This window comes from Oncorhynchus keta, unplaced genomic scaffold (genome assembly GCF_023373465.1).
Source record: "Oncorhynchus keta strain PuntledgeMale-10-30-2019 unplaced genomic scaffold, Oket_V2 Un_contig_2612_pilon_pilon, whole genome shotgun sequence".
NCBI lineage: Eukaryota > Metazoa > Chordata > Actinopteri > Salmoniformes > Salmonidae > Oncorhynchus > Oncorhynchus keta.
In genome coordinates, this window is record NW_026284798.1 from 75,027 (window position 1) to 94,414 (window position 19,388).

Sequence of the window (19,388 nt, forward strand, 5' to 3'; positions counted from 1 at the left end):
TCCACAGTGGGCTCCCTTCAGACTAAGGTTTAATATCTAATGTTCCACAGTGGGCCCTATTCAGACTAAGGTTTAATATCTAATGTTCCACAGTGGGCCCTCTTCAGACTAAGGTTTAATATCTAATGTTCCACAGTGGGCTCTCTTCAGACTAAGGTTTAATATCTAATGTTCCACAGTGGGCTCTCTTCAGACTAATGTTTAATATCTAATGTTCCACAGTGGGCCCTCTTCAGACTAAGGTGTAATATCTAATGTTCCACAGTGGGCTCTCTTCAGACTAAGGTTTAATATCTAATGTTCCACAGTGGGCTCCCTTCAGACTAAGGTTTAATATCTAATGTTCCACAGTGGGCCCTCTTCAGACTAAGGTCTAATATCTAATGTTCCCAAACGGTTCAGACGCTACAGACGTTTACATGACAAGACTGATTTTCGGGATGTCTCCTGGTCTGGTAAACACCCCTCTGTCCCCTTTCACCACAGATGGGATGTCTCCTGGTCTGATAAACATCTATCTCTGTCCCCTTTCACCACAGATGGGATGTCTCCTGGTCTGATAAACATCTATATCTGTCCCCTTTCACCACAGATGGGATGTCTCCTGGTCTGATAAACATCTATCTCTGTCCCCTTTCACCACAGATGGGATGTCTCCTGGTCTGGTAAACACCCCTCTGTCCCCTTTCACCACAGATGGGATGTCTCCTGGTCTGGTAAACACCTCTCTGTCCCCTTTCACCACAGATGGGATGTCTCCTGGTCTGATAAACATCTATCTCTGTCCCCTTTCACCACAGATGGGATGTCCCTGGTCTGGTAAACACCCCTCTGTCCCCTTTCACCACAGATGGGATGTCTCCTGGTCTGATAAACATCTATCTCTGTCCCCTTTCACCACAGATGGGATGTCTCTGGTCTGGTAAACACCCCTCTGTCCCCTTTCACCTCAGATGGGATGTCTCCTGGTCTGGTAAACACCCCTCTGTCCCCTTTCACCACAGATGGGATGTCTCCTGGTCTGATAAACATCTATCTCTGTCCCCTTTCACCACCGATGGGATGTCTCCTGGTCTGGTAAACACCCCTCTGTCCCCTTTCACCTCAGATGGGATGTCTCCTGGTCTGGTAAACACCCCTCTGTCCCCTTTCACCTCAGATGGGATGTCTCCTGGTCTGGTAAACACCCCTCTGTCCCCTTTCACCTCAGATGGGATGTCTCCTGGTCTGGTAAACATCTATCTCTGTCCCCTTTCACCACAGATGGGATGTCTCCTGGTCTGACAAACATCTATCTCTGTCCCCTTTCACCACAGATGGGATGTCTCCTGGTCTGGTAAACACCCCTCTGTCCCCTTTCACCACAGATGGGATGTGTCCTGGTCTGATAAACCTCTATCTCTTTCCCCTATCACACCAGATGGGATGTCTACCGGTATGTAAACTATCTCTCTGTTTCCTTTCTCCACAGATGGGATGTCTCCTGGTCTGATAAACATCTATCTCTGTCCCCTTTCACCACAGATGGGATGTCTCCTGGTCTGACAAACATCTATCTCTGTCCCCTTTCACCACAGATGGGATGTCTCCTGGTCTGGTAAACACCCCTCTGTCCCCTTTCACCACAGATGGGATGTCTCCTGGTCTGATAAACATCTATCTCTGTCCCCTTTCACCACAGATGGGATGTCTCCTGGTCTGGTAAACACCTCTCTGTCCCCTTTCACCACAGATGGGATGTCTCCTGGTCTGATAAACATCTATCTCTGTCCCTTTCACCACAGATGGGATGTCTCCTGGTCTGACAAACATCTATCTCTGTCCCCTTTCACCACAGATGGGATGTCTCCTGGTCTGGTAAACACCTCTCTGTCCCCTTTCACCACAGATGGGATGTCTCCTGGTCTGACAAACATCTATCTCTGTCCCCTTTCACATGGGGAAGTGAGACACTGGCAGATGCGGTGGATAGAGGAAAAAAGCACATCTCTTGTTTAAACTGACAGATTTTGATGGGGATTTGTTGTGTGAAGTAACTTAGACTGGCCCGGTGTGTTCAATCAGAACACTAAAAGTCTTGTTTGAATCATAATGTAAACATAATGACATTGTAATGTGGCCGTTTCAAATATACAAAACACATCCCATCTTAGAAGTATTTAATGAGTGAAAGGTTGATATCATGATTAAGACCAAAGACATGAGTGTGTGTGTGTGTGTCTGTGTGTGTGTCTCACTCAGCAGGGCTGACCATGTCCTGAAGGGCGTGAGCTGGGATCCAGTTTGACCCCTTCAGGAAGATGGGCTTTTGTTGACCCGGAAGTAGAAACTCAGCCCAGGGGAACCAGCGATTGGCTCCTGGACCAGCTCTACTGTACGGAAATACACCTTGGGATTAACACAGAGAGGATGTTAAATACACCTGGAGACAGAGAGGATGTTAAATACACCTGGAGACAGAGAGGATGTTAAATACACCTGGAGACAGAGAGGATGTTAAATACACCTGGAGACAGAGAGAGGATGTTAAATACACCTGGAGACAGAGAGAGGATGTTAAATACACCTGGAGACAGAGAGAGGATGTTAAATACACCTGGAGACAGAGAGAGGATGTTAAATACACCTGGAGACAGAGAGAGGATGATAAATACACCTGGAGACAGAGAGGATGTTAAATACACCTGGAGACAGAGAGGATGTTAAATACACCTGGAGACAGAGAGGATGTTAAATACACCTGGAGACAGAGAGGATGTTAAATACACCTGGAGACAGAGAGGATGTTAAATACGCCTGGAGACAGAGAGGATGTTAAATACACCTGGAGACAGAGAGGATGTTAAATACACCTGGAGACAGAGAGGATGTTAAATACACCTGGAGACAGAGAGGATGTTAAATACACCTGGAGACAGAGAGGATGTTAAATACACCTGGAGACAGAGAGGATGTTAAATACACCTGGAGACAGAGAGGATGTTAAATACACCTGGAGACAGAGAGGATGTTAAATACACCTGGAGACAGAGAGGATGTTAAATACACCTGGAGACAGAGAGGATGTTAAATACACCTGGAGACAGAGAGGATGTTAAATACACCTGGAGACAGAGGATGTTAAATACACCTGGAGACAGAGAGGATGTTAAATACACCTGGAGACAGAGAGGATGTTAAATACACCTGGAGACAGAGAGGATGTTAAATACACCTGGAGACAGAGAGGATGTTAAATACACCTGGAGACAGAGAGGATGTTAAATACACCTGGAGACAGAGAGGATGTTAAATACACCTGGAGACAGAGAGGAAGTTAAATACACCTGGAGACAGAGAGGAAGTTAAATACACCTGGAGACAGAGAGGATGTTAAATACACCTGGAGACAGAGAGGATGTTATACACCTGGAGACAGAGAGGATGTTAAATACACCTGGAGACAGAGAGGATGTTAAATACACCTGGAGACAGAGAGGATGTTAAATACACCTGGAGACAGAGAGGATGTTAAATACACCTGGAGACAGAGAGAGGACTGGAGACCGTGAGAAGACAGAGGACTGGAGACCGTGAGAAGACAGAAGACTGGAGACTGTGAGAAGACAGAGGACTGGAGACCGTGAGAAGACAGAGGACTGGAGACCGTGAGAAGACAGAGGACTGGAGACCGTGAGAAGACAGAAGACTGGAGACCGTGAAGACAGAAGACTGGAGACCGTGAGAAGACAGAGGACTGGAGACAGTGAGAAGACAGAAGACTGGAGACCGTGTGAGAAGACAGAGGACTGGAGACCGTGAGAAGACAGAGGACTGGAGACCGTGAGAAGACAGAAGACTGGAGACCGAGAAGACAGAGGACTGGAGACCGTGAGAAGACAGAAGACTGGAGACTGTGAGAAGACAGAGGACTGGAGATCGTGAGAAGACAGAAGACTGGAGACAGTGAGAAGAGGGGGATAGTAGAGGAGTAGAGATGTTGAGGTCTGACCTGTGTGTCTGTCCTGAGTATGGCTGTTCCCTCCAGCATGGTTCCTCTCACACTGAGATGATAGGAGTGCTGCTCACCATGGCCACTGGGGCCACCACAGCTTCACCTGGTTACTCTACAACAACACACACACACACACACTAAACATTTACCTCATACGATGAAAAATAGAGACATGCTAAAACCCGGACATTCAGAAGTCTTTCCAGTAGAGATAAGATGTGTCCGAATGGCATCCTATTACCTTTAGAACCCCAAGGGCCCTTCTCAACAGTAGGGCACTATACTGTATAGGACTCTGGTCAACAGTAGGGCACTATACTGTGTTAGGACTCTGGTCAACAGTAGGGCACTACTGTATAGGACTCTGGTCAACAGTTGGGCACTATACTGTAAAGGACTGGTCAACAGTAGGGCACTATACTGTAGAGGACTCTGGTCAACAGTAGGGCACTATAATGTATAGGACTCTGGTCAACAGTAGGGCACTATACTGTAAGGACTCTGGTCAACAGTAGGGCACTATACTGTAGAGGACTCTGGTCAACAGTAGGGCACTATACTGTATAGGACTGGTCAACAGTAGGGCACTATACTGTAAAGGACTGGTCAACAGTAGGGCACTATACTGTAGAGGACTCTGGTCAACAGTAGGGCACTAGACTGTATAGGACTGGTCAACAGTAGGGCACTAAAGGACTCTGGTCAACAGTAGGGCACTATACTGTATAGGACTCTGGTCAACAGTAGGGCACTATACTGTAAAGGACTCTGGTCAACAGTAGGGCACTATACTGTAAAGGACTCTGGTCAACAGTAGGGCACTATACTGTAAAGGACTCTGGTCAACAGTAGGGCACTATACTGTATAGGACTCTGGTCAACAGTAGGGCACTATACTGTATAGGACTGGTCAACAGTAGGGCACTATACTGTATAGGACTGGTCAACAGTAGGGCACTATACTGTAAAGGACTGGTCAACAGTAGGGCACTATACTGTATATGACTCTGGTCAACAGTAGGGCACTATACTGTAAAGGCCTCTGGTCAACAGTAGGGCACTATACTGTATAGGACTGGTCAACAGTAGGGCACTATACTGTATAGGACTGGTCAACAGTAGGGCACTATACTGTATAGGACTCTGGTCAACAGTAGGGCACTATACTGTAAAGGCCTCTGGTCAACAGTAGGGTACTATACTGTAAAGGACTCTGGTCAACAGTAGGGTACTATACTGTAGAGGACTCTGGTCAACAGTAGGGTACTATACTGTATAGGACTGGTCAACAGTAGGGCACTATACTGTATAGGACTGGTCAACAGTAGGGCACTATACTGTAAAAGGCCTCTGGTCAACAGTAGGGCACTATACTGTATAGGACTCTGGTCAACAGTAGGGCACTATACTGTAGAGGACTCTGGTCAACAGTAGGGCACTATACTGTAGAGGACTCTGGTCAACAGTAGGGCACTATAAAGGGAACAGAAAGCCATTAGTTCCAGAACCATAAGTCACCTTCCCACCCAGCATACTAACTGTGTTGACATGGAGGCTCAAGGTGTTCTTGCTCTGCCCAGATGGAAACACCACCATGAAGGTGTGTTCTGTAGACAGCTCCATCAGAGAGAGGTTGACCTGGACTTTAGTCTCCTCCACAGCATCAACCAACACTTCCACCGTTACCACCCACCGAGACAGAGAGGAGTCTGGGAGACAGGAAGAGGAAGAAGAGGGCTTTCCATGACTAGCTGTTGTATCCCAAACCACCCCCGCCCCCTATCGACTCGCACGGAGGGCCCCTCTGTTGTCACGTGTTGCTGATGAAACTCAGAAGGTAACTTCCAGAGTGGTGAGGAGATAAATAAACCCCTCACCTTCTGGAAAAACTCCTGACTTTAATGACCATTTAAATAATAAAACAAATATGAAATTCGACTGAGAAAATTCTCCCTGTCGTCTCACAATAAATATACCTCAGTAACAGTTAAACAGTTCATTCGGAAAGTATTTAATATGGTACATGTGTCATGGATCCTAAATTAGGCCCGCGGTGCATTATAGGATACTACTTCACTGTCAAGCCAGCAGCTTAAGCAAGACTCGGTCAAAGTGGCTATCGAAGAGTCTAATACACCTTCCATCATTTTAACTCCCTCAGATTTGGGACACTTGTGCATATGGCGAAGGCAGAACGCACACAAATGGAGGCCAGAGGAGCAAGGGGATGATTTGGGATTCAGCCTTGGAGAGTTCACAGAGTAGCCGTGTAGATAAGTTCCAGAATAGTTACCCATGCAGAGAGATGCAGAGAGAGATAGAGCAGACATGGAGAGAAAGACACACATGGAGAGAGAGAGAGAGAGAGAGAGAGAGAGAGAGAGAGAAAAGACACATGGAGAGAGAGAGAGAGAGAGAGAGAGAGAGAGAGAGAGAGAGAGAGAGAGAGAGAGAGAAAGACACATGGAGAGAGAGAGAGAGAGAGAGAGAGAGAGAGAGAGAGAGAGACACATGGGAGAGAGATGGAGAGAGAGAGAGAGAGAGAGAGAGAGAGAGAGAAAGACACATGGAGAGAGAGAGAGAGAGAGAGAGAGAGAGAGAGAGAGAGAGAGAAAGGACACATGGAGAGAGAGAAAGACACATGGAGAGAGAGAGAGAAAGACACATGGAGAGAGAGAAAGACACATGGAGAGAGAGAGAGAGAGACAGAAAAGACACATGGAGAGAGAGAGAAAGACACATGGAGAGAGAGAGAGAAGACAGAGAGAAAGAGAGAGAGAGAGAGAGAGAGAGAGAGAGAGATGGAGAGAGAGAGGAGAGAGAGAGAGAGAGAGAGAGAGAGAAAGAGAGAGAGACAGAGAGAAAGAGAGAGTCAGGACACATGGAGAGACAGAGAGAGAGAGATACATACTATAGACTGGTACAGTAGAGAGATGGATTAGGCGCAGCACATCAAAGGCCTCCAGATGAACACCCTTCCACAGCCCCAGGGTTGGGAATGACGGCCCCCAGTCCCAGCTGAAGGAACTCTGAGCCTGGTAAAAGACCATCAGACAGGAGAGTTATCCAATGGGTGAATGGTGAAAACAATTATAATTGACTGTTATTTTCTAGGACACACAATAATGACTCCAACGTCATAAGCATCTGTATGTTGGATGGTGATTTGAAACCGTAACCACAGTGCTAAAGCTTATCCATAACCTTAAATGAAACCACAAAGCAAATTTTAGTTTTCATGAATGTCTACGATGTAGACCGTCGTCTTTGTGGCTGTGGTAACTAGTGGAAACAGTTGTGCCTGTTGTTCACAGTCAGATCTGCCCTCTGATTGGCTAGAATGGGTTCAACTTGATTTTGCCTCCTCTGAAATGCCTTCTATTTCTGAAGACGTTTATTTTGGTTGTGAGAGCGGCAGCTACATTATCTGGATAATGTCATAGATAATGTCATAGATAATGTCATAGATAATGTGTCCGTCATGATAAATGGACCCGGAAGAAGAACATCAACACCACTAGAAATCAGTGGCCATGTTTTTTTAATAAAATTTTATTTCACCTTTATTTAACCAGGTAGGCTAGTTGAGAACACCTTTATTTAACCAGGTAGGCTAGTTGAGAACACCTTTATTTAACCAGGTAGGCTAGTTGAGAACACCTTTATTTAACCAGGTCGGCTTGTTGAGAACACCTTTATTTAACCAGGTAGGCTAGTTGAGAACACCTTTATTTAACCAGGTAGGCTAGTTGAGAACACCTTTATTTAACCAGGTAGGCTAGTTGAGAACACCTTTATTTAACCAGGTAGGCTAGTTGAGAACACCGTTAATTAACCAGGTAGGCTAGTTGAGAACACCTTTATTTAACCAGGTAGGCTAGTTGAGAACACCTTTATTTAACCAGGTAGGCTAGTTGAGAACACCTTATTTAACCAGGTAGGCTAGTTGAGAACACCTTTATTTAACCAGGTCGGCTTGTTGAGAACACCTTTATTGAACCAGGTAGGCTAGTTGAGAACACCTTTATTTAACCAGGTAGGCTAGTTGAGAACACCTTTATTTAACCAGGTAGGCTAGTTGAGAACACCTTTATTTAACCAGGTAGGCTAGTTGAGAACACCGTTATTTAACCAGGTAGGCTAGTTGAGAACACCTTTATTTAACCAGGTAGGCTAGTTGAGAACACCTTTATTTAACCAGGTAGGCTAGTTGAGAACACCTTTATTTAACCAGGTAGGCTAGTTGAGAACACCTTTATTTAACCAAGTAGGCTAGTTGAGAACACCGTTATTTAACCAGGTAGGCTAGTTGAGAACACCGTTATTTAACCAGGTAGGCTAGTTGAGAACACCTTTATTTAACCAGGTAGGCTAGTTGAGAACACCTTTATTTAACCAGGTAGGCTAGTTGAGAACACCTTTATTTAACCAGGTAGGCTAGTTGAGAACACCTTTATTTAACCAGGTAGGCTAGTTGAGAACACCTTTATTTAACCAGGTAGGCTAGTTGAGAACACCTTTATTTAACCAGGTAGGCTAGTTGAGAACACCTTTATTTAACCAGGTAGGCTAGTTGAGAACACCTTTATTTAACCAGGTAGGCTAGTTGAGAACACCTTTATTTAACCAGGTAGGCTAGTTGAGAACACCTTTATTTAACCAGGTAAGCTAGTTGAGAACAAGTTCTCATTTACAACTGCGACCTGGCCAAGATAAAGCAAAGCAGTTCGACACAACAACAACAGAGTTACACATGGAGTAAACAAAACATAGTCAATAATACAGTAGAACAAAAGAAAACAAAAAGTCTATATACAGTGAGTGTAAATTAGGTAAGATAAGGAAATAAATAGGCCATGGTGGCGAAGTAATTACAATATAGCAATTAAACACTGGAATGGTAGATGTGCAGAAGATGAATGTGCAACTAGAGATACTGGGGAGCAAATGAGCAAGATAAATAAATAAATACAGTATGGGGATGAGGTAGGTAGATAGTCCATCTGTAAACAGCCCATCTATGTACAGGTGCAGTAATCTGTGAGCTGCTCTCACAGATGGTGCTTAAAGTTAGTGATGGAGATGTGAGTCTCCAGCTTTAGTGATTTTTGCCGTTTGTTGCAGTCATTGGCAGCAGAGAACTGGAAGGAAAGGCGACCAAGGGAGGAACTGGCTTTGGAGGTGACCTGCTGGAGCGCGTGCTACGAGTGGGTGCTGCTATGGTGATCAGTGAGCTGAGATAAGGCGGGGCTTTACCTAGCAGAGACTTGGCAGCATGAGTGAAGGATGCTTTTATGCGATGTAGGAAGCCAATTCTAGATTTAACTTTGGATTGGAGATGTTTGATGTGAGTCTGGAAGGAGAGTTTACAGTCTAACCAGACACCCAGGTATTTGTAGTTGTCCACGTATTCTAAGTCAGAGGCGTCCAGAGTAGTGATGCTGGACGGGCAAGCAGGTGTGGGCAGCGATCGGTTAAAGAGCATGCATTTAGTTTTAATTGCATTTAAGAGCAGTTGGAGGCCACGGAAGGAGAGTTGTATGGCATTGAAGCTCGGCTGGAGGTTAGTTAACACAGTGTCTAAAGAAGGGCCAGAAGTATACAGAATGGTGTCGTCTGCGTAGAGGTGGATCAGAGAATCACCAGCAGCAAGAGCGACATCATTGATGTATACAGAGAAGAGAGTTGGCCCGAGAATTGAACCCTGTGGCACCCCCATAGAGACTGCCAGAGGTCCAGACAACAGGCCCTCCGATTTGACACACTGAACTCTATCAGAGAAGTAGTTGGTAAACCAGGCGAGGCAAACATTTGAGAAACCAAGGCTGTCGAGCCTGCCAGTAAGAATGTGGTGATTGACAGAGTCACAAGTGTCTCAATGTGCAGGATGCCAGCGTTGCGTTATGGTGTAGACATGAAACACTGAGGTAAATTTAAATAAGCAATTGCAAATGTCAGTCCAGAGAAGGACATTAAAGTTGGTTACTGACGTAGCTAGCTAGGTCTACATGACAAGCAAGATAACATTGTTTGTGCTAGCTAGCTAGGTCTACTAGACAAGATAACATTGTTTGTGCTAGCTAGCTAGGTCTACTAGACAAGATAACATTGTTTGTGCTAGCTAGCTAGAAAATTAGCTTAACGTTACTAAGCTAATATTGTTAAAAAATTGAATATTTTCTGTCAACACATAACAAGTACTATTAACTGAAAAGATGAAAAGCCACTCACCTTTCTGATAAAGTTGACGTGACATTCTCCCTTCTGGACGGGTGGAGGACAGTCAGGGGGCACGCTGTAGGAGGAGTGAGCCTGACTCCTCTCTGAGGCGTACACGACAGGGGGAGAGGAGGCTCACCTTCACAACGTTCTCCCCTTCCCTCAACAACTGGCCTACGCTGAAGTCCTGAACATCAGGGAATCATGTTATCCAGTGGCCCAGCTTCAGTTGGTAAAGCATAGTGGCTTGCAATGCCCTCTGGGTAAAATGTATGCACGCTGTGGAGGATGTCTCTTTGGATAAAGGTGTCTGCTAAATGGCTTATGTTCGTTATGTTTGGGCCAGATCAAACATAATCACTATACATACATACTACGTAAATGATAAAAACAGATTTGACAATTTAACTTAGCTGTCATTCATGATTAGACACACCTTGAATTATATGCTACAAAATGTGCAATATAAACAACATTCATGTGGTAAATAATATACTTTAAACAACATTCATGTGGTAAATAATATACTTTTTCATACATATCTGCGGAACATGTTGTCTGTCTTCCCACAACAACTCCATTCAGAGATGGACGCTACAGTGTCCACTCCTTCAAACACCAGCTGGACTCTTTGTTTAGCCCTGGAGCAGAGGACAGGAAGGTCTATCTTAGTAAAACTGAGGGGTGGCTCCCCGGACACAAATTAAGCCTAGTTATAGACTAAAAAGACAGCTCTATCGAAAGTTATTTTTAGTCCGAGACTAGGCTTGTCCAGTGTCTGGGGAACCGACCCTGAAAGACAAGGCTTGTCCAGTGTCCGGGAACCGGCCCTGAAAGACAAGGCTTGTCCAGTGTCCGGGAACCGGCCCTGAAAGACAAGGCTTGTCCAGTGTCAGGGGAACCGGCCCTGAAAGACAAGGCTTGTCCAGTGTCCGGGGAACCGGCCCTGAAAGACAAGGCTTGTCCAGTGTCCGGGGAACCGACCCTGAAAGACAAGGCTTGTCCAGTGTCCGGGAACCGACCCTGAAAGACAAGGCTTGTCCAGTGTCCGGGGAACCGGCCCTGAAAGACAAGGCTTGTCCAGTGTCCGGGGAACCGGCCCTGAAAGACAAGGCTTGTCCAGTGTCCGGGAACCGGCCCTGGGAGTAGTGAATACAGTAACACCATGGGGCTGGAATTGTAAGCTGTGTAAACAGTACCTTAGCTCTGTTGAGGCAGAAAATGTAGTTGTGTATGTCCAGTTGTCAAGAGCGATCCACCTGTATGCTACATCATTGAACCTGAAGTAGAGATCCTGAAAGACAGAGAGACAGGAGAGAGAGAGAGACAGGAGAGAGAGAGAGACAGGAGAGAGAGAGACAGTAGGAAGACAGGAGAGAGAGAGAGACAGGAGAGAGAGAGAGAGAGACAGTAGAGAGACAGTAGAGAGACAGGAGAGAGACAGGAGAGAGACAGGAGAGACAGAGAGAGACAGGAGAGACAGGGAGAGACAAAAGAGAGAGAGAACCAGGCATTTTCATGTAAAGAATTAGGTAATTTGTCAGTCAGCTGATCTCAAGTACAGGTAGCTGTAGCCCAATATGGTGACTGGAGTATGGGTAGCTGTCCCCCAATATGGTGACTGGAGTATGGGTAGCTGTCCCCCAGTATGGTGACTGGAGTATGGGTAGCTGTCCCCCAGTATGGTGACTGGAGTATGGGTAGCTGTCCCCCAATATGGTGACTGGAGTATGGGTAGCTGTCCCCCAATATGGTGACTGGAGTATGGGTAGCTGTAGGCCAATATAGTGACTGGAGTATGGGTAGCTGTCCCCACTATGGTGACTGTAGTATGGGTAGCTGTCCCCCAGTATGGTGACTGGAGTATGGGTAGCTGTCCCCCAATATGGTGACTGGAGTATGGGTAGCTGTCCCCACTATGGTGACTGTAGTATGGGTAGCTGTCCCCCAGTATGGTGACTGGAGTATGGGTAGCTGTCCCCCAATATGGTGACTGGAGTATGGGTAGCTGTCCCCCAATATGGTGACTGGAGTATGGGTAGCTGTCTCCATGTATGGTGACTGGAGTATGGGTAGCTGTCCCCCAATATGGTGACTGAGTATGGGTAGCTGTCCCCCAATATGGTGACTGGAGTATGGGTAGCTGTAGCCCAAAATGGTGACTGGAGTATGGGTAGCTGTAGACCAATATGGTTACTGGAGTATGGGTAGCTGTCCCCCAATATGGTGACTGGAGTATGGGTAGCTGTAGCCCAATATTGTGACTGGAGTATGGGTAGCTGTCCTCCAATATGGTGACTGGAGTATGGGTAGCTGTCCCCCAATATGGTGACTGGAGTATGGGTAGCTGCAGGACAATATGGTGACTGTAGTATGGGTAGCTGTCCCCCAATATGGTGACTGGAGTATGGGTAGCTGTCCCCCAATATGGTGACTGGAGTATGGGTAGCTGTCCCCAATATGGTGACTGGAGTATGGGTAGCTGTAGCCCAAAATGGTAACTGGAGTATGGGTAGCTGTCCCCCAGTATGGTGACTGGAGTATGGGTAGCTGTCCCCCAGTATGGTGACTGGAGTATGGGTCGCTGTCCCCCAGTATGGTGACTGGAGTATGGGTAGCTGTCCCCCAATATGGTGACTGGAGTATGGGTCGCTGTCCCCCAGTATGGTGACTGGAGTATGGGTAGCTGTCCCCCAATATGGTGACTGGAGTATGGGTCGCTGTCCCCAGTATGGTGACTGGAGTATGGGTAGCTGTAGCCCAATATGGTGACTGGAGTATGGGTAGCTGTCCCCCACTATGGTGACTGGAGTATGGGTAGCTGTCCCCCAATATGGTGACTGGAGTATGGGTAGCTGTCCCCCAATATGGTGACTGGAGTATGGGTAGCTGTCCCCCAATATGGTGACTGGAGTATGGGTAGCTGTCCCCCAATATGGTGACTGGAGTATGGGTAGCTGTAGCCCAATATGGTGACTGGAGTATGGGTAGCTGTCCCCCAATATGGTGACTGGAGTATGGGTAGCTGTCCCCCAATATGGTGACTGGAGTATGGGTAGCTGTCCCCCAATATGGTGACTGGAGTATGGGTAGCTGTCCCCCAATATGGTGACTGGAGTATGGGTAGCTGTAGCCCAATATGGTGACTGGAGTATGGGTAGCTGCAGGCCAATATGGTGACTGGAGTATGGGTAGCTGTAGGCCAATATGGTGACTGGAGTATGGGTAGCTGTAGGCCAATATGGTGACTGGAGTATGGGTAGCTGTCCCCCAATATGGTGACTGGAGTATGGGTAGCTGTAGACCAATATGGTGACTGGAGTATGGGTAGCTGTCCCCCAATATGGTGACTGGAGTATGGGTAGCTGTAGACCATTATGGTGACTGGAGTATGGGTAGCTGTCCCCCAATATGGTGACTGGAGTATGGGTAGCTGTAGGCCAATATGGTGACTGGAGTATGGGTAGCTGCAGCCCAATATGGTGACTGGAGTATGTGTAGCTGTAGGCCAATATGGTGACTGGAGTATGGGTAGCTGTAGGCCAATATGGTGACTGGAGTATGGGTAGCTGTAGGCCATTATGGTTACTGGAGTATGGGTAGCTGTAGGCCAATATTGTGACTGGAGTATGGGTAGCTGTCCCCCAATATGGTGACTGGAGTATGGGTAGCTGTAGACCAATATGGTGACTGGAGTATGGGTAGCTGTCCCCCAATATGGTGACTGGAGTATGGGTAGCTGTAGACCATTATGGTGACTGGAGTATGGGTAGCTGTCCCCCAATATGGTGACTGGAGTATGGGTAGCTGTAGCCCAATATGGTGACTGGAGTATGGGTAGCTGTAGGCCAATATGGTGACTGGAGTATGGGTAGCTGTAGCCCAAAATGGTGACTGGAGTATGGGTAGCTGTAGCCCAGTATGGTGACTGGAGTATGGGTAGCTGTAGGCCAATATGGTGACTGGAGTATGGGTAGCTGTCCCCCAATATGGTGACTGGAGAATGGGTAGCTGTCCCCCAATATGGTGACTGGAGTATGGGTAGCTGTCCCCCAATATGGTGACTGGAGAATGGGTAGCTGTCCCCCATTATGGTGACTGGAGTATGGGTAGCTGTAGACCAATATGGTGACTGGAGTATGGGTAGCTGTCCCCCAGTATGGTGACTGGAGTATGGGTAGCTGTCCCCCAGTATGGTGACTGGAGTATGGGTAGCTGTCCCCCAATATGGTGACTGGAGTATGGGTAGCTGTAGCCCAGTATGGTGACTGGAGTATGGGTAGCTGTAGGCCAATATGGTGACTGGAGTATGGGTAGCTGTAGCCCAGTATGGTGACTGGAGTATGGGTAGCTGTAGGCCAATATGGTGACTGGAGTATGGGTAGCTGTAGGCCAATATGGTGACTGGAGTATGGGTAGCTGTCCCCCAATATGGTGACTGGAGAATGGGTAGCTGTCCCCCATTATGGTGACTGGAGAATGGGTAGCTGTCCCCCATTATGGTGACTGGAGAATGGGTAGCTGTCCCCCAATATGGTGACTGGAGTATGGGTAGCTGTAGGCCAATATGGTGACTGGAGTATGGGTAGCTGTAGCCCAATATGGTGACTGGAGTATGGGTAGCTGTAGGCCAATATGGTGACTGGAGTATGGGTAGCTGTAGGCCAATATGGTGACTGGAGTATGGGTAGCTGTAGCCCAATATGGTGACTGGAGTATGGGTAGCTGTCTCCCAGTATGTTGACTGGAGTATGGGTAGCTGTCCCCAATATGGTGACTGGAGTATGGGTAGCTGTAGCCCAATATGGTGACTGGAGTATGGGTAGCTGTAGGCCAATATGGTGACTGGAGTATGGGTAGCTGTCCCCCAATATGGTGACTGGAGTATGGGTAGCTGTAGGCAAATATGGTGACTGGAGTATGGGTAGATGTCCCCCAGTATGGTGACTGGAGTATGGGTAGCTGTAGGCCAATATGGTGACTGGAGTATGGGTAGATGTCCCCCAGTATGGTGACTGGAGTATGGGTAGCTGTCCTCCAATATGGTGACTGGAGTATGGGTAGCTGTCCCCCAATATGGTGACTGGAGTATGGGTAGCTGTCCCCCAGTATGGTGACTGGAGTATGGGTAGCTGTCCCACAATATGGTGACTGGAGTATGGGTAGCTGTCCCCCAGTATGGTGACTGGAGTATGGGTAGCTGTAGGCCAATATGGTGACTGGAGTATGGGTAGATGTCCCCAGTATGGTGACTGGAGTATGGGTAGCTGTCCTCCAATATGGTGACTGGAGTATGGGTAGCTGCAGCCCAATATGGTGACTGGAGTATGGGTAGCTGTAGGCCAATATGGTGACTGGAGTATGGGTAGCTGTAGCCCAATATGGTGACTGGAGTATGGGTAGCTGTCCCCCAATATGGTGACTGGAGTATGGGTAGCTGTCCCCCAATATGGTGACTGGAGTATGGGTAGCTGTCCCCCAATATGGTGACTGGAGTATGGGTAGCTGTCCCCCAATATGGTGACTGGAGTATGGGTAGCTGTAGACCAATATGGTGACTGGAGTATGGGTAGCTGTAGGCCAATATGGTGACTGGAGTATGGGTAGCTGTAGACCATTATGGTGACTGGAGTATGGGTAGCTGTCCCCCAATATGGTGACTGGAGTATGGGTAGCTGCAGGCCAATATGGTGACTGGAGTATGGGTAGCTGTCCCCCAGTATGGTGACTGGAGTATGGGTAGCTGTCCCCCAGTATGGTGACTGGAGTATGGGTAGCTGCAGGCCAATATGGTGACTGGAGTATGGGTAGCTGTAGCCCAATATGGTGACTGGAGTATGGGTAGCTGTCCCCCAGTATGGTGACTGGAGTATGGGTAGCTGCAGGCCAATATGGTGACTGGAGTATGGGTAGCTGTAGGCCAATATGGTGACTGGAGTATGGGTAGCTGTCCCCCAATATGGTGACTGGAGTATGGGTAGCTGTCCCCCAATATGGTGACTGGAGTATGGGTAGCTGTAGGCCAATATGGTGACTGGAGTATGGGTAGCTGTAGCCCAATAGTACAATAAGAGAAACGGATCATTTTGCAGTAGTCTCCTATTTTTTTTCCAGAGCTGTATTTATTTTATTTTTTTACCTTTATTTAACCAGGCAAGTCAGTTAAGAACATATTCTTATTTTCAATGACGGCCTGGGATCAGTGGGTTAATTGCCTGTTCAGGGGCAGAACGACAGATTTGTACCTTGTCAGGTCGGGGTTTGAACTCACAACCTTCCAGTTACTAGTCCAACGCTCTAACCACTAGGCTACGCTGTATGTGTTGCCACCCTAGGGTCACCCACCACTCATTCAGTACATTTCTAAATTTGTATTATTCAAAAAGATCAGATACTGTGACATTTGAAAAATAAGACATATATATGATATATTTTGGACATAAATTCAATAATTATATTTGACAACCGAGATGCAGAAGGAGTACATGAGAATAAGAAGTAAAGTGTTGGTTCAAAGTTGTAGCAAATACATTATTAAAGGAACCCGACTTCTGTGTTTCATGATGATTATACCAGACAACAGTTTGGCCAAACACACACCGGCTAATAGAAGGCGACCATATTGGTTTTAGTGAGGGACCACTTGTTGTGATTGCTGTAGGTACACTGGCCAGTAGATGGCGATAGTATTGTTTAATTAAGTGAGGGATGACTGCTTTCCTTTCGACAACCACTCGCGTGTACTCCGTTCGCCATATTGGGCTGCAGCTTCCCCCTTCTCGCTCACCTGGCTAATCTTTTTTTTTAAAGACAGAAGACATCACAACTCTTCTCACCTTGATAAAGCCCTGTTTCAGGAGAGCAGAGTGTACACACCCCGGTACCTCTGCAGGAAGCGACAGAGACCCATTTGAGTTCTGTATGGTCCATTTCCTGTTCAAGCTGAGATCGTGCTGCTCTTCTCTGGATACATTGTATCCGAAAAGGACGTGAAAACTCCCGACGTAATAAAGGACAACAAGAACGCTTCCTCTTTTTCTAAACGCGCTCATTGTTGTGGCTTCTGCGGGAATTGTTGCCAGATAAAAGTATCTAGTCAGGTTTCAAACATTTAATAACAACCCAATTATCTATTAACACGTAATACTGCATTCAAGACAAGGAAAACTTCAAAGAAGAATAAAGAATGTTTAACATAATAATCACTGATTATAAACGTTGTAAAAAATAACATTTAAAAAACGCTGTATGTTCTTCGGTGCAAACGGCTTCTTCCTTGTTGTTAAAAATCACGTGACCACATATCAGCTGATCCAGTGCACATCACGTGGCAACATCTTCTTCTATTGGAGATCACGCAATTGAATGTGCATTCTGCCACCTTCTGTGCGGGGTGGAAACAGGATTCCCCAAATGGAACAAAATACCCACAAAAAAACTACCAAAAATACATATATAAACTAATCTAAATCAAACAATGTTTCTGTTTTTAAAAAAATGATAAAACAGATCTGATCCCAAGATAGGCTCAACCTGGGAGGACTGGTCTTCTGGTGCCAGTCCCCCTTGCAAGTCTTTCAGATGTAAAATCCTTTAGTCACAAAAACCTTTTCTGCTGCAGCCACAATAATACCCAGTTTCTTCAATTTCCTTGATACTTGTGCCGTACAGTTTATAACTGTGGCAATGACATTGACTATGTAAGGGTACACCTTATAAATAGCCTTGCTACTGTTATGTTACTGCTGCTCTTTAAATATGCGTTATTTTACTCTTATCTATTTTTTACTTTACACTTATTTTTCTTAAAAATGCATTGTTGGTTAAGAGCTTGTAAAGTAAGAATTTCACTGTAAGGTCTACCTACACCTGTTGTATTCAAGTATGTATGATACTACCAGGGATGTGATATTGATACTACCAGGGATGTGATATTGATACTACCAGGGATGTGATATTGATACTACCAGGGATGTGATATTGATACTACCAGGGATGGGATATTGATACTACCAGGGATGGGATATTGATACTACCAGGGATGGGATATTGACACTACCAGGGATGGGATATTGACACTACCAGGGATGGGATATTGATACTACCAGGGATGGGATATTGATACTACCAGGGATGGGATATTGACACTACCAGGGATGGGATATTGACACTACCAGGGATGGGATATTGACACTACCAGGGATGGGATATTGATACTACCAGGGATGTGATATTGATACTACCAGGGATGTTATTCATAAATGTTAATAAATGTTATTCATCATACCAGGCAATGCTCTTCCATTCCTCACTGGAGCCACATCTTGTTTTTAGCTGATAGGAGTGGGAACCCGGGGTGTGGCCGTCTGCTGCAGTAGCCAATCCGTGACGAGGATCGAGGAGTTGTTGTGTTCCGAGATGCCGTTCTGCACACCACTGTTGTTACTTGCCTGTTTGTGGCCCGCTTTCCAGATGGATGTTTTTTGTTTTGTCGCACAATTATCGGTAATGATAATTACATTTTTGATATCGATAATGGAAGAAAAAAATTACATCGATAATGACATTTGTGATATAAATCATTTAAAAAAAGTTTATAAAAAATAGTTTGATACAAAATGTTTAACAAATATATAAATAATTCTAATATGTATATATATATATATATATACACAAATATTTTATTATATCAATAATTGTCTTGTGTATTTTAAGGCAGCAAAATGTGAAGACTTTGCAAGGTGTGTGTAGACTTTTGAGTCACTGTATGTCGTAAGGAGCATGCAAATGCAATCCCACCCCCATGGTCATTATTTGATTTTTTAAAACATAATTGAAAACATTTTTAATTATTGATATTGATCATATTTTTTTATATGAATAATGTAATTATTGATAAAATACAAATATTGATTTTTTTTTTAAAGTCATTAATATACAGTACGTTAAAACAGCTATAACCATGACTTTATCCAACTCAATATGCTGCCACTATCATAGTCTCGGTAGTCTTCTTTTCCACCCGTGGCCCCCAAAACAGAGTGGCCCCTTGCACGCGCACACGCGCGCACACACACACACACACACACACACACACACACACACACACACACGACGATGCATTGTCCAAACTCAAGATGAAGAAATGAACTGAGTTTTACACCTGCATCTGGAA

At 45.8% G+C, this 19,388-nt stretch overlaps 1 protein-coding gene across 1 annotated transcript in view; it reads right to left on the bottom strand.

Moving 5' to 3' along the window:
- LOC127922523 (beta-mannosidase-like) overlaps nt 1-17,668 on the bottom strand; it is a 59,198-nt gene extending 41,530 nt beyond the window's left edge. The window contains 9 exon segments of the mRNA XM_052506383.1: nt 2,238-2,307; nt 2,310-2,388; nt 5,513-5,703; nt 6,906-7,029; nt 10,226-10,336; nt 10,338-10,400; nt 10,752-10,854; nt 11,413-11,507; nt 17,050-17,668. Coding sequence (XP_052362343.1) covers nt 2,238-2,307; nt 2,310-2,388; nt 5,513-5,703; nt 6,906-7,029; nt 10,226-10,336; nt 10,338-10,400; nt 10,752-10,854; nt 11,413-11,507; nt 17,050-17,265 — 1,052 coding nt within the window. The 5' untranslated portion in view covers nt 17,266-17,668.
- Nucleotides 17,669-19,388: the final 1,720 nt, after the last annotated feature.